At 54.0% G+C, this 14273-nt stretch overlaps 8 protein-coding genes across 8 annotated transcripts; 2 read left to right on the top strand and 6 right to left on the bottom strand.

Moving 5' to 3' along the window:
* Positions 1-21: 21 nt before the first annotated feature.
* Positions 22-984, bottom strand: HMPREF1541_07396 (uncharacterized protein; the record flags this gene model as incomplete). The annotated part of the gene is made up of 1 exon (XM_008721720.1): positions 22-984. The coding sequence occupies one exon, from the start codon at positions 982-984 to the stop codon at positions 22-24; it is 963 nt and encodes a 320-aa protein (XP_008719942.1).
* A 712-nt stretch (positions 985-1696) lies between these two features.
* Positions 1697-4915, bottom strand: HMPREF1541_07395 (uncharacterized protein; the record flags this gene model as incomplete). The annotated part of the gene is made up of 1 exon (XM_008721719.1): positions 1697-4915. The coding sequence occupies one exon, from the start codon at positions 4913-4915 to the stop codon at positions 1697-1699; it is 3219 nt and encodes a 1072-aa protein (XP_008719941.1).
* Positions 4916-5434: 519 nt separating this feature from the next.
* On the bottom strand, positions 5435-6142 carry HMPREF1541_07394 (uncharacterized protein; the record flags this gene model as incomplete). The annotated part of the gene is made up of 1 exon (XM_008721718.1): positions 5435-6142. One exon carries the CDS (start codon positions 6140-6142, stop codon positions 5435-5437), a length of 708 nt encoding a protein of 235 aa, XP_008719940.1.
* A 152-nt stretch (positions 6143-6294) lies between these two features.
* Positions 6295-6393, bottom strand: HMPREF1541_07393 (uncharacterized protein; the record flags this gene model as incomplete). The annotated part of the gene is made up of 1 exon (XM_008721717.1): positions 6295-6393. The coding sequence occupies one exon, from the start codon at positions 6391-6393 to the stop codon at positions 6295-6297; it is 99 nt and encodes a 32-aa protein (XP_008719939.1).
* An 876-nt stretch (positions 6394-7269) lies between these two features.
* HMPREF1541_07392 (uncharacterized protein) lies at positions 7270-8197 on the bottom strand (the record flags this gene model as incomplete). The annotated part of the gene is made up of 3 exons (XM_008721716.1): positions 7270-7613; positions 7660-7715; positions 7761-8197. The coding sequence occupies 3 exons, from the start codon at positions 8195-8197 to the stop codon at positions 7270-7272; spliced, it is 837 nt and encodes a 278-aa protein (XP_008719938.1).
* Positions 8198-8731: 534 nt separating this feature from the next.
* Positions 8732-9973, top strand: HMPREF1541_07391 (uncharacterized protein; the record flags this gene model as incomplete). The annotated part of the gene is made up of 1 exon (XM_008721715.1): positions 8732-9973. The coding sequence occupies one exon, from the start codon at positions 8732-8734 to the stop codon at positions 9971-9973; it is 1242 nt and encodes a 413-aa protein (XP_008719937.1).
* Positions 9974-10137: 164 nt separating this feature from the next.
* Positions 10138-10671, bottom strand: HMPREF1541_07390 (uncharacterized protein; the record flags this gene model as incomplete). The annotated part of the gene is made up of 1 exon (XM_008721714.1): positions 10138-10671. The coding sequence occupies one exon, from the start codon at positions 10669-10671 to the stop codon at positions 10138-10140; it is 534 nt and encodes a 177-aa protein (XP_008719936.1).
* Positions 10672-11353: 682 nt separating this feature from the next.
* Positions 11354-13834, top strand: HMPREF1541_07389 (uncharacterized protein; the record flags this gene model as incomplete). The annotated part of the gene is made up of 4 exons (XM_008721713.1): positions 11354-11418; positions 11472-11546; positions 11596-13594; positions 13646-13834. 4 exons carry the CDS (start codon positions 11354-11356, stop codon positions 13832-13834), a joined length of 2328 nt encoding a protein of 775 aa, XP_008719935.1.
* Between the last annotated feature and the right edge of the window lie 439 nt (positions 13835-14273).

Genomic DNA, 14273 nt, shown 5'->3' with positions numbered 1-14273 from the left:
CCCATGCCCCTCCACGAGCCACTACCCCGTATACCTCACCAGCCCAAGCGCCACATTCAGCACGACCCCAACCCCCACGGCCATCTTCCGCCTCTCGCTCCACACGCCTTCCTCGCGCCACGCCCACATCAAGCACCCAATCGGCCAGAAGAACCCCATCGCCGCTCCGTAGATCATGTCGTCGATGGCACCCGCCTCGCTCTCCTCGCTCATCGGTAACCCGCCGCCGCCGGCCCCACCCTCTCCGCCTTGACTGTCCATCGGACCAACCCCGCCACCGGAGTTGTCCAGCCATTGGTCTTCCATATTTCGCAGTGTCGTCGGTGAGGGCATCTCGTCGGGGATGTGCGTGCGTGCGTGGATCGCGAGGAATTGCATGCGCAGGGACGAGACTTCGGTCGCCGTGAAGCCCGTGCTGAGGAGGCGGTCGAAGCCGCGCTGCGGAGGTCCGGTGGCGGCCTCCGTGTCATCTTGCGCGGCGGTGGTGTTCTGGTTTGAGGTGCTGGTCGATGTAGCAGAGGGCTCGGAAATGGTATGAGCCAGGCGCGCTTCGTTGGCGAGTTCGGCTGGGGTGAGGACGAGGTCACCGAGTGAGCAATGGATGTAGATACGCGGGCCAGAGGAGGTAAAGGGCTCTCGAATTGGGGTCTTGGGGTTTGGTGTGGTGGAAGATGAGTTACCTCGACCGATGTAGCTGGTGGGGGGCCGGGGAGTGGAGGAGCGCGAAGGCGGGTGCGAAGGCGGCCGCTTCAGGGACGCGGATAGCGCTGCATCGTCGGCGAGGGCCTTGCCGCTGTAGATGAGACGAATGCGGCGTGATGCATGCTCGGTGGGCAGGTGCGTACGGATCAGCTGCTTGAGTGTGGAAGTGTTGGCAAGCGGCTGCTCGAAGAGGGAGATAGAGAGATGCAGGTCCGGGAGGGATACGGTGAAGCGGATCGTGAGTTCGAGGGTATCGGACGGGAGGTGTGGTTTCAGGGACATCGATCGGATGCCATCTGCCCCAGTGTGCAGTGGCAGCGAGTGGGTGCGATCGCTAGATTGCGGATGATGAAGATGAAGTGCACTGGGTGAGGCACCGCACGACACAAGCCTCACGCACGAGGCTGGAATACGCCAAGATTTTACTGCCTGTTGGTCTCCGCCTGAACCTCAACCTCCACGGCAGTCGACAATGGTCTCGTGTGAGCAATGTAGACACCGGCTGCTGTAGGATTAGACCAGAGCAATCGGTTCTGCAGTTGACCATGGGAATACTGGAACGGGCGTAGCGCAGCGGTCTTCCGTGTGTTTTTGTGTATCTTGGATGTATAAATGTCAGCTAGCACAGTAGTCCAGTAACAGCACAACTTGCAAAGCATCTTCTCGCAGCAACACAGTCCTGGGGCTTGACACGGCTGATGTGGAGGATTTGATGCTCTAAGAAGGGGCAACAAGCAGTAACATTTGCTGAGATATGAAAAACAAACGGTAGGAGAAGAAGCGCTCAGTAGCTCTAGGTTGCATCTGAGCACCGGAGGTACGTCAAGTGCCCAAGATCGACGCACAAGAGCCCACAGGCAGTAGCTCAGATCTCCAAGACAGTGCTCCATCAGTCTGTAACATACAATATCCCCTATTTCCAATACCTACCTAACCAACTACTCTAACTCATGTCCTTTGCATCCCGACTCGCCCACCCCTCCACACGAGACCGCTACGTCTTCATGTTCGGTAGGTCCATGATAGCCAACCTCGGACTCTCTCGTGACTTGTGATACTCCTTGTGCGTCCACTTCTTCCTCGGTTTTGCTGACTTCGAGTCCTCGTTTGCGCCCTTGGATTCCGCATCGCTCGCAGAGTCTCTAACGGTGACGTTCTCCTCATCTAGAATAGCCTGCACGGCCGTCTGATGACGAGTTTTGGGTCGGTCTGATCGAGCAGGTGTCGTGGAGCGATGCAGGCGAGGTGTAGGCCTCGCTTTCAGTGGTATCTTTACATTAGGGATTAGCGTAGAAGCATTCGAGCTTTCTGCGTCTTTGGTAGCAGTGCCTGGCTCAGCGACTGGCCTCGATTTTACCGCCTCCCCAGCAGCCAGCGACTGAGCTCGAGTGGTCCTTCCAGTGACAGCACCGTTGCCCTTCTTCGAAACCGCCTTCCTGATCCCATCAGTCGACTCTGTAGCCTTGTTAGAGACAGACACCCTTGGCGTAGTGCTCCTTGAATTCGCTGTACTAGAAGAGGTCCTCACAGGAGTGCTGGCTTTCTTTTGCTTCTTTTTCTTCGGCTTTTCATCTTCCCAGGACTCGTCACCTTCTTCACCAGGATCGACGAAGCGTATAGCCAATGATGTGCCTGCTAGCGCGGGCGGCTGGGGCGCTGCCTCTTCGTTGAGCCGCAGCTGGAGCTTGATCTTAAAGGGTGGCGGTTCGGAAGAGGTGACAGGCTGAGCTCTAGGGGTTGTAGCCTGACTGGGAAGTGTTTCGACAGCTGTCGTAGCCATTGTGGGGCTGCTCTTAGTTCCCCGTGGTGTTTCAGCGGCTGTGATAGCTCGAACTTGTGGTAGGGGTCCGTGCTCACGCTCACCCCTTAGCCAGGCGTGGTACTCATCAAAATCTTCGTTCTCTGATATAGGAGAGATGCTCCCAAGTCTAGGTGGGCTGTTGCGGCTGCTCGAAACCAGTCTTCGTCTCAGACCAACGACCTTTTTGGGGCGCACCATCACGCTGTGGGCAGCAGACACAGCTGGCACGTCTGGAGCAAGAGATGGTCGCTGCAGCACAGGTGCGTCTTCTATTTCGATGTCTTCTTCGATGCTAGGCAAAATGCTCTCCATAGGATAGCCAAGATGGTTGATCCGGGAGCTATGCAGCACAGGATCGCTGGCCTGTTGCGAAGGTATTGTACCGGGCAAATACAAAGCCTGTCCCTCGTCAATATCCATTTCGTCAGCCGGACCAACGGAGCTGCTCGAAATGTAGCCGTCTTCGGTGCCAAAGACACCAAGGTCACCAGTATCAGGTGTGCTTGGCCGGGCTTCAGGCGATGCTATAAGCTTGCTGCTGAAATCAAGAGAATTACCCAGTCTCGCAGGTCCAGCCTCCGGCGAGCCTGGGTATACACTATATTGCTTGAAGGTGTTCTGTGGTTGCAAAGGCTCGCGGTTGAGAATACTAGGCTGCGGAGTAGACCAGGGTGGCAGAGCCACATCAGCTTCAGTAGGCGCGATAACAGGCGACTTCAGGCTCGCAGGCTTCTCGAACCCTGCGAAGTTACTGGACGCCTTCCCACCTCTCGAGGGCGGTGATGGAATTAGCTGCTGTCCGGGACTGACGCTCGCGAACCCTGTATCGCTGACCTTCAAAATCAGCTTCGGGGTTCTGGGCCAAGATTCTGACATCGAAGGAGTGACTGCTAGGGTGCCTCCTTCAACAGTTTCAGTAGCTGAGCGGTTGGGGTCTGTTTCATCGCGAGAGCTACCCCAGAAACCCTGGGTTTGTCGCAATGCCGACATAGCTTCTGTCTCCCTCAGGCTGCCGCGGCTGCGTAGACTCATAGGACCGGCAGTACGATCGTCGGAGGATATACCGGAGGTGCGGGGCAAGCCTGGTGAATTTGGGTTGTGCCCGGGAGTGGATGAGGTCGGCATTATTGAGCTATGAGCTGCTTGCGAGGATAGATGGTGGGCAGTCTCCTGAGAAGCTGGAGGTGATGAAGCTGTCGAACTTGGAGCCGGAATCTGCGGAACGGGCTGCGTCGCTGGACGCAGCAGATCGATCTGATCCCTAGATGTCTCGCTCAAGCGTGCTGAGTTGGAACGCCCTCTTGCTCGCGTGCAATTCTCGCTAAATCCAGGATTGCGGGTACGGTCGAGCGCTGGGGACGATGAACGGGTACCGAGCAGTTCTTGAAGTAGCCCAGGCGTCTGCTTTCTCGGCCGACGGACTGCTGTTGGGGGAAGCGATTTTGGGCGTTGCTGCAGGCTCATATTCGAATGGATTGGGGGCTTTCTCGCTTGTAAGGGAAGCTTCGAACCTCGTAAAGCTTGCAGACTCATCTGGTGCAGGTGCTCGCTCGTCAAGGCCCCGACAGGCAAGCGATCGGCAAGAGGCGACGCATCAATTAACTGACCAGAGCCTAGAGAATCAGATATCCATGTTCCAAGCAGGTTGCCGGGCAAACCGAGCTGGCGTAAGAACAAGCCTGCCCGGAGCAATTGCAACGGCGACCCCAGCTCGAAATGACTGATCTTGACCATCAGGTCCATGTATGCCATGAGGAGCTCCGGATTCATGCAGTTCTGCAAAGTATTCTGGCCTTCGTGGTACTGAGCCAATGTGATTGGGAACTTTTGACGCCATCTAACCGCAGCGTTGATGGCCACAGCTTCTTCTGGAGAAAGGCCAAGCCAGTGAGCTGCATTAGTTTCATCACGTAGACGACTGATGGCCTGGAAGATGCGATGCTGATATGCAAGTTCTAGAGAACCCCACTCGACCTTCTCATCCGCCCTGAATCGAGAGGCAGGCCCAAAAGAGTCGGCGCCTCCGAAGTCCCAGGAGGCAATACTATTGCTCTTCTTGTAATCGGTCTTGTGAATTTCGACCACCTCACTGATGAGTCGGGAGATATCGAGTTGCGAATACACCACTGGCGGAACTGGTCGATTGTCTTCATTCAACGGATTGGATGTGGAGGCCTCCACAGAGGACTGCTTGGTAGGTGGAATGCCGGTTAGAGGCAGGGATGGGAAGGCTGCAGGAGGTTGTCTGGGATTGTATGGTACCGTGCTACTGGCGAGAAGTTCAGGAAAGGCTGGCAGGGTGCCATTCCGTCTTTGGTATGGCTTTCGAAAGTGAATCTGTTCTTCTTCAAAGCGTATGGGTCGTTGAATGTTACCTCGCAACCGCATCCCAGATTCAGTCTCTCGGGCCATTTTCAAGTTGCGTGATCCCATGCGATAACGTGGCAAACGCGAGAATGCCTAGCTGCTTGAGTGGTCAATGATCATTATCACCAATGCGAGGGTGACAAAAGGTGACAGAAGGTTGCGATTGATGGCATGTTTGTTAGGTGAAAAGGGCTTTGTTGGCACAGACAGCGAGTGAACCAATATGTTGACCGTGACAACAGGCCAAGACAATGCGGAAGGTCTCAGGCTACAGCACGGCTGGGTGAAGGGTCACTGAAATGTGCCTGAGAGGGGGGTGAACAGGCAAGGTATGCTACTCACATCTAGCCGCACCCGAGATGCGGGCTCATGATTGTTGTAGGGAGTCCTGGTGACTCAAGTCGATGCTCAACTCGCGCCCTCCGTTGATAATGATCACCTTCTTCCTCCTCTGTCTTGCCAGACAGTCTCGATACACTTGAGCCGGAGGCATATTTGTTGTTCGTGCCTGCCTAGAGAAGCCGAAAGTATCAAGTGAAATGCCAGGGTGGAAGTTCCTCAAGGTTAGGCATCGGCGAACGGTGCCATTCCAAGTCTGCTGTCTTCCACGCTGTCGACGCACCCACCCATCTCTCCATCGCCGCTGTAGGCCGCAAAAGCTCTCTTCGTAGTCGTTGGAGCCTGATTAGACTGTTGATACGGAGACGAGCCCTGACCGGCCTGCATATGAGCGCTGACGACCTGTCTCTCGGCTTGAAGAATTTGGTCGAAGTCCATCAGCATTCTCTTGAAACCATCCTCAATATAGATACAATATCTCTGTGACTGCACTAGCTGCACCGCTGTGGCAGCATCGAGGCAGTAGACCACCATCAAGAAGGCAACGACGAAGGCAGCGGACCGGTCGTTGCCAGACTCGCAATAGACGAGGATTTTGGCGTTGATGTCGTTGGCGGAAATCAAGGGTTTGGTCGTATTGGCTTCAAGGTAGTCAACAACAGATTTGATAGCTGGCTTGACTTTGGTGATGAAATCGAATGGTGTATCGACATCGAAGGTCGCAGTATTTCGATTGCCTGTGGTAGGATAAGTAGCTGGATCAAGGTATTTCGGCCGAGCTGCTACGGCGTATGAGCTGCGGACAGCTAGCAGGAAAGTGATACCGGTGGCGCTGAGAAATGTAGCATCTCTTGCTGTTGCGCTGGCTCCCAAGTACAGGAAGGGAAGGATGGGCTGCGCGGTTCGACGCTTGTCAAAGTCCCAGCTGAGCATCTGACTCTCCAGACGAACAAGTCTGGTCACGGCTAGGTCTCTCACGAAAGCAGGATCGCCGTATCTGTCGTCACGATAGTAGGCATACCCGGCGTGTTTGACGTTGAAGACTGGAACGCCAGACTGATAGTCCAAGTTCGGCGGAGCGACGATTAGGTTTGGGAGGCCACTCTGGAGCGCTCTGGCACCATCGTATGGATGAGCAGGGACGTAGGAGGGCGGCAAGTCGTTCGTCTCTTGCAAGGAGTCATCCTCGTCCATTTTGTGGCAGCTTGCGGTTGCGATAGGATGGAAGCAACGGAATGATCAGATGGAGCACAAAGGTATTGGCTGGGTGAGGGAGATCAGAAATGAAAGGATATTCCTGAATCGTGGTAACTTCGGTATCGCAGCAGAAGAATCCCATAAGTGATACACCTATAAGATAGGAGGGGCAATTGCCTGGTGACGATGACGGTGATGGTGACTCCTTCGCCCTGCCTCTACGAGAGGCTGTCTCCGATCCATCTGTGCCAGCATCCTACGCATTGTCGGACATGGCTATCTGCAAATCAAGGCACTTCAGCGGACTGCCTCGCTACCTGCCTATTGTCTGGCAACGACCATCTGTTGTGCCCTGAATCCACTGGTTCTTGGTATGAGCTCTTCTTCAAAGGGTGTGACGATTCAGGCAAGTGCAATGCGGGAAGGCAACAACAGGAACGAGGCAGTCGAGCTCAAGCTGATGCCAAGAGAAGCTTCATGAACAAACCTTCTTGTACATAGGTTGGTCCTGTACCTTACGTTGCTTCTCCCGTCGTTGCGTCGTTACCCGCGTGTGAGCAGTGATATTGTGACTGGAGCGTGTTGCATCGAGGGGCGGTTTGACCGAGAGCGGCGAAAAGCACATTATCTACACAGGACGACAGGTACCTAACACAGCATATTCTCCGGCGCCAAGAAATCCTGCCTCACGTCGTTGGCCCCGAGATTGAGTATGCAAGGCGACAGAATGATGTAACGTCCGTGTGTGCAGAGTTGCGAAGGCGTTGCTGTTTTTGACGTCTATCGACTATGTTGGGAGCTATACACTACTGCTCACGGGACAACAGGGGCCAGCATGACCCGTATAGGTCTTTCAACAGACCTTACTGCTGTTTGTCCTTTCCATCGCCGCCCCTTTGGCTGGCTTGCTTCGTGCTTTCCTCTCGCTGCTTGCGCATGGCCCGGTCTACCTGCCATACGGCTCTCTCGATCTCTCCGCTGAGTTCAGGCACTCGTAAGCGCGCCGCCATCTTGAGGTGGCTGTCAAGTCTCAGAATGATCTTTTCCTCTGGAGCGGTTTTGTCCTCCAACTGTGATGCGGTCACAAAGTTGAAGTCTGGGGCATCGGGTGCTATCTGGTCGTATAGGTCCTCGATTGTAGGCGATGAGACCGGCCGGTAGAGTTTGTTCTCAACTATGGCGTCTAGATGATTAGAGCCTTGTAGAGCTACCATGCGTTAGCTTCGTCTCGAGACTGGGGTAGGTGCACGTACCTCTCCAATGTGACCAGCACCGGAAGACAAGGTAGAAGAAGGGAATGTTTGGTATGCTGCTTCAGTTAGATTTCAGTACAGATGAAAATCAAGCAACATACACAGGCACTAGTGCGAAGGGCAAGGTGATGGGCATGCCCAGCAGGCTACCGATGAATCGATTCCAGTGAAGCTGTTTGCGTTCTCTTGCCAAACGGAGCAGGACTTTGGGGACATCGTTCTGGTGCATAATATTGCCCGGATAAACGACATCGTGCTTAACGGCGTTCGTTATGGTTTCAGCCTCCTTCTTTGGTACTCCCGGAGGGAAGCTTTTGAGTCCCCATTCCTGGTAGGGTACGCGCTTTAGACCTGCGTTACCATACGTAACCACAGTCTTCTTCCAGCCCTTCTCAGCAGCCTCCCATTTCTCCCAAGTCTTCGCCGCGTAGTTGATGGCGCGGTCAGTGTAACTGGCTGGCTTGGCTACTTGCTGCGCCGGTTTCTGACAGTAGATCAACGCTTGACGTGTCGTCAATGGTAGGAGGAAGATGCGCATCTGGGACGGCGCTCGGGTTCAAAAAGGTGTTGCTGATCGAACGGCACAAGGCTGCGGTCTTGCGAAGGGCTATCTCATGGTTGGAGTAGCGAATGTAAACCACACTGCGCGCCCCTAAAGTGAACCACAGGACGAGACCAAAATATTCGAGACGCACCAGGCAGCTTGAGACGACCACGTCTCGTACGGAGCCGCAGGGGCAGAGAAGCTCGACGGTGCTCAACGTCACCGCTGAGAAACTTTGCAGGGATCTGCACAGCCACACGTCGAGGCGCGTGGTCCCGCCCGGGGCCTTGATTGCAGCCCACAAGCACTCGCCTAACTCGATTCTCCACTGCCTCTCCATCCCGTAAGCGACGACAACACGCTCCTCGCCTCAGCAGCCATTCATTCTTTTTCGACCTTGTATTCGTTGTTTTTGACTTCTTTAGGCGCGTCTGGCGCCGGTGTCGTTGAGACACGGTCGCCTCTGGTTGAGAACTTTACGAGCCATGCGCTGCGCTCCTGTTCGCTTGTCCTGACTCTGCGATTCCGATGGCCGCAGCCGGCTTTCCATGGCAAGCACAATCTCAAGTCAGAGAGCCCACCTATCTGGACGAAAAGAGTGTCGAACCCGCAAGATCCGAGAGCAGGACGATCGAATCCCATCAGAATGACACAATCAACAGTTCTGCGCAGCCTCAGCACCATGCTAAACGTTGCTCAAATTCCTACAATGGCAAGCAACGTGCGAATTCGGTCAAGAAATACCCACCACCCATAGTGGCTGGCGCAAGAAACTCTACCGAAGGGTCACGAAAACAATCCTCTCCGTTGCCTGTTCGCACTCTTCCCGCCTGGATTCGCGACGCCGAAGAGGACGATCTCGACTATCTCGACTCAAGCCTCCTAGACAGTCCAGATGCTGCCTTCCTCGCGCATCATAACCATAGCCCGTCGGCCCTTCGGCGGCCTCAACACTCCGGTTTCCCCCGTGAACATCGAGGTTACCCTACCTCTTCGGGCGCTGTACGGCCAGAGCGGACCTCGAGATGGATCAGTTTTGCCCGAGCAAGTGCGTATCCTAGAGAGCAGTTCGACGGGGAGAAAGTGGACAAGGAATGGCTCGATCGAAATTTCACGGACTATTCTCAGCCTTGGCTTGCCAACCAGGACGACGATGATGACGAGGAGGGTGTTAGTCGCTATCGTGCTTTCCGCAGAAAACGACAAGCATGGTACAAGCGAGCGCAGTTCACCATTCTTCGAAACCCCTTCATTCCACTGGCTTTCAGGTTGACTGTTATTACCTTTGCTCTGGTTGCAATTGGATTAGGAGTGACGATCTTCAAAGAAACCGGCAGGATTACTAGGTGCGTGGGCGAGGCTCCAGGTAGCAGAGATGCCGCTTGCAGCGCTCTTGTGGGCAACTCGCCTGTCTCGTATTATCGAGATCCATCCGCGCTAATGGCTATCATTGTGGACGTGATAGCCGTGGTTTACACCGGCTACATCACCTATGATGAGTATTTCTCCAAACCCCTTGGCCTCCGGAAGGCTAGAGCAAAGATCCGCCTGGTGCTCTTGGATTTATTCTTCATCGTCTTCCAATCGGCCAACTTAAGTCTAAGCTTCGAATCTTTGACTGTAGACGAGGGCGCCTGTGCGGTTGGCGACGGTCCAGCGACGTTCACACGGTTCAATAACGTCTGCAACCGACAGCAAGCTTTGAGTGCTGTGCTTCTGGTGTCATTGGTGGCCTGGCTGCTCACCTTCTCTGTGAGCGTCCTTCGGTAAGTCTTCTAGCAGCGTCTTCTGGTGCAGGCTAACTTTTCTCAGGCTTGTTGAGCGCATAGTGTGAGGTTGGCTGGAATGACGCAACTTTTGCTATCGCTAGACAAACTCCGTGCCTCTGCTATCCTGCGCGATCTTGGAGAGGCAGAGGGAAGCAGACGGCATTATCAGACTTGCAGCGAAGGACCATCATCGCCGTAAACAGGATCTCGCTCGAACCATCCCAGCTTGCTGATAGTCTTGACCTTTTTCTCCTCGCCAGCGCGGCCATAACACATGTCCCAATTCTTACCCGTCGGGTACGAGCCGACCATCTGAAAGCTGCCATAGTCTTCTAGCAAGCGATGGCCGACACCGGCAGGCACCACGACCACGTCGCCTCGATTCAGCACCGGCTCGACTCTCCCCTCGTTTTGCTCGCCACCGAAACAGCATTTCGCCGAGCCTGAAGCAATGGCTAGGACTTCATGGGTGTTGGAGTGGAAATGAGTGTCGCTGTACATCGTGTACCTCCATTGCGGCGAAACCACGCCGACATCAGTCAGGTGAGCTTCGATCTGTGAAGCACTGGCTTGCGGAAAGGCTGAATGATATATCAATAGCGGTTTATTCTGGATGGATGTGTTTGGAATCTTCTGAAAGGCTTGTATTTGGTGCTTGGACACTTTCAAAGCATTCAGAGGCGTGAGCGTTGTGGCCATTTTGGCGATAGATCACGGAGCAGTTGGAAAGACGTCTTTAGAAATAATTCAATAATCTCACCTGGTGATCTGGCAACTCTGTCGACAACACCTACCTCACACATTCTGAACAAGTTTCTTTCTCTCAACTTTGCAGTCTTGGATATAATATTGCCTGTTTGGCTCACCATTGGTGACAATGGATTGTGTGACGTCATGCCTGTCACGCCTGCAATGTTGTCTGCCTTGCCTTTTCCAGGATAGCGCGAGGCTGCATCCTCAGCCTTACGTGAGCAGCCCAGTGCCTCCTCGCCCGCTTGTGGGTGAAGAAGGTCGAGTGCCTTACAAGTTAGTCCTGCCCTCTATTAACTTCATTCCCTGCATTATCTTCCTTGTTCTTTGCACCCTGTCACTCCTGGTCTGCTCTTTTTTGTTCATCGTCATCGAAACGAGGGTCAACCGCAGCCTCCACCCGGCCCGTCCAAAACAGGCAGCCTTCACTTGCCGGGGCCTGACTCGCAAATACCAGGCTGCCGGCGACTCATTGAAAGCTGCTTAACTAATTCTTACTTCTTGCCTGCAATTCAGAGCGTATCGCACCCTTGGGATCCCGCACAAACCCCGCCCTCATAGCGACTTCCACCGGTCTATTGAGCGCCGACTTCTGCAAGACGACAGCGTCATCGGAACCGAGCTCCGCGACATGGCGCCGACATCTACTACCGCCAACGCTCCGTTGCAGCGCGCGCGCGATGACCTTAGCCAAACGTGAGTCACCGCCACTGACCGAGACTGCGCAAGGGCACTGACCGATTACGCAGTTGGGCCTACCTCGAGAAGAACGTCGACAATGTTATGAACAAGCTTCAAGAGGGTCTCGACATGAAGACCTACATGTACGTCCTGAAAAGACTGCAAATACGTTCCATGCTAACCACATTGTAGGGGTGTCTACACTGCCGTCCACAATTTCTGCACGTCGCAGAAGGCTGCCGTTGCCCCACCTGCGGCTGGCAACGGTGCTCTGGGTCAAGGTCATCGCGGTGCTCACCTCCTCGGCGAAGAGTTGTACACCCTGCTCGGCCAGTACCTCTCTACACATCTTGGCCAAGTCCTCGAGAAGTCCGCTTCGCACGTCGATGAAGCCCTACTTACGTACTACATTCGCGAATGGAAGCGATACACTGATGCTGCGAAGTACAACAATCACCTCTTCCGTTACCTCAACCGCCACTGGGTGAAGAGAGAGATGGACGAGGGCAAGAAGAACGTCTACGATGTCTACACTTTACACTTGGTCAAGTGGCGTGACGACTTCTTCCAGGCCGTCAACACCAAGGTTATGGACGCTGTTCTGAAGTTGGTCGAGAAACAGCGTAATGGTGAGACGATCGATCAGCTGCAAGTCAAAGCTATTGTCGAGTCGTTTGTCTCCCTTGGCCTGGATGAAAACGACCCCACCAAGTCTACTCTTGACGTCTACCGGCTGCACTTCGAGCGCCCCTTCCTCGCTGCTACCAAGGAGTACTATGACAACGAGTCCAAGCGCTTTGTTGCCGAGAACAGCGTGGTCGAGTACATGAAGAAGGCGGAATCACGACTTGATGAAGAGAAGGAGCGTGTGGGTCTTTACCTGCACCCTGATATCATGAAGAAGTTGATGGACACCTGCAACGACTCCCTCATCACCTCTCACTCGATTCTCCTGCGTGACGAGTTTCAGGTTCTGCTCGACAATGAGCGCACCGACGATCTTGCTCGCATGTACAAGCTACTGTCACGCATCAAAGATGGGCTCGACCCTCTGCGCAATCGCTTCGAGACTCATGTTCGCAAGGCCGGTCTCGCGGCTGTTGAGAAGGTCGCCACTCAGGGTGAGAACTTTGAGCCTAAGATCTATGTCGACGCGCTTCTTGAGGTTCACGGCAAATACCAGCAGCTCGTCAATGTCGCTTTCACTGGTGAATCCGAGTTTGTTCGATCTCTTGACAATGCTTGCAAGGAATTCGTCAACCGCAACCAGATCTGCAAGTCAAGTTCGACCAAATCTCCAGAGCTACTGGCCAAATACACCGATCAACTCCTCAAGAAGTCGGCGAAGGCTGCAGATGAGTCAGAGCTTGAGGAATTACTGGTGCAAATCATGGTCGTCTTCAAGTACATCGAGGACAAGGATGTGTTCCAGAAGTTCTATTCCCGCATGCTGGCCAAGCGCCTGGTCCACACCAGTTCTGTCTCTGATGATGCGGAGACCAGCATGATCAGCAAGCTGAAAGAGGCTTGTGGCTATGAATACACCAACAAGCTACAGCGCATGTTCCAGGATGTGCAGATCTCCAAGGACCTCAACGCCTCGTACAAAGAGTTCGAGGACAAGGTTTTGGAGGACAACAATCAGAAGCGTGCCGTGGATTCGACATACCAGATTCTGGGTACTGGCTTCTGGCCTCTGAATGCCCCGAATACTCCATTCGCTCCTCCCGCCGAGGTCAATAAGGCCATTGAGTCGTTTGGTCGATTCTATGACAACAAGCACAATGGCCGCAAGCTGACCTGGTTGTGGCAGCTCTGCAAGGGTGAAGTTCGCGCCAACTACATCAAGAATGGCAGAGTGCCGTACACTTTCCAAGTCTCAACTTATCAGATGGCGGTTCTCCTCCTCTTTAATGAGGCCGAGAAGATTGATTTCGCCGAGATGAGCGAACTCACCAAACTGACTGACGAGAACTTGGAGCCCGCTGTCGGCATTCTAGTCAAAGCTCGCGTCCTGCTCCCTCAGCCGGAGGATGCCAAGCCTGTCGCTGGGACGAAGTATGTTCTGAATCACAACTTCAAAAACAAGAAGGTCAAGATCAACCTCAACATCACAGTCAAGTCAGAGCAAAAGGTCGAGGCCGAGGATACGCACAAGACTATCGAGGAGGACCGCAAGCTCTTGCTTCAGGTAAGTTGATCTCTCGCTCGCAACCCTCATATGGTTACTAATATTTGCCAGGCTGTGATTGTCCGCATCATGAAGGGCCGCAAGAAGCTCAAGCACGTCCACCTCGTCGAGGAAGTCATCAATCAAGTGCGCAACCGCTTCCCTCCCAAGGTGGCCGACATCAAGAAGAACATCGATGCATTGATGGAGAAAGACTACATCGAGCGTCTTGACAACGATGAACTTGCATATATTGCGTAAGAAGGTTCGACGACGGCGTTTAGCCTTTGCTGCTATCATGTGGCAGTAACTTTTCTCGTACTTGTGAGCGTTTACGGCATACGGGAAGGATCACGACCAAGCACCTCACCGGCGTTGGGGATGGATTAGCATTGGGAAGGGTTTGACGACTTTCAACGAAGTCCAACAGGCTCATGAAGTTAGCGCATGGTGTGATTAGGAATGGCCTCTGAGGTACCATGGCTTTCCGAATTCCAGCCAAAAAGATGCACAGGTCGAAACATGGAGAAATACCATAGACTGCGAAAGGCAGAGACATTCTACCTTGATCGGGTCGAGAAGCCTTTGGCCATTTTGACTAGGCAGCCCAGTCTTGTAGACCAAATCGATCGCGTACCTAGTAAATAGTCGCCACCGTCCGACCAGGTGTACGTATGCATGCACCTGATGCTCTGGTAGT

Source organism: Cyphellophora europaea (assembly GCF_000365145.1).
Source record: "Cyphellophora europaea CBS 101466 unplaced genomic scaffold supercont1.7, whole genome shotgun sequence".
Taxonomy (NCBI): Eukaryota; Fungi; Ascomycota; class Eurotiomycetes; order Chaetothyriales; family Cyphellophoraceae; genus Cyphellophora; species Cyphellophora europaea.
The sequence above is the reverse complement of the archived record's forward strand: the minus strand, read 5'-3'. Positions and strand labels throughout refer to the sequence as shown.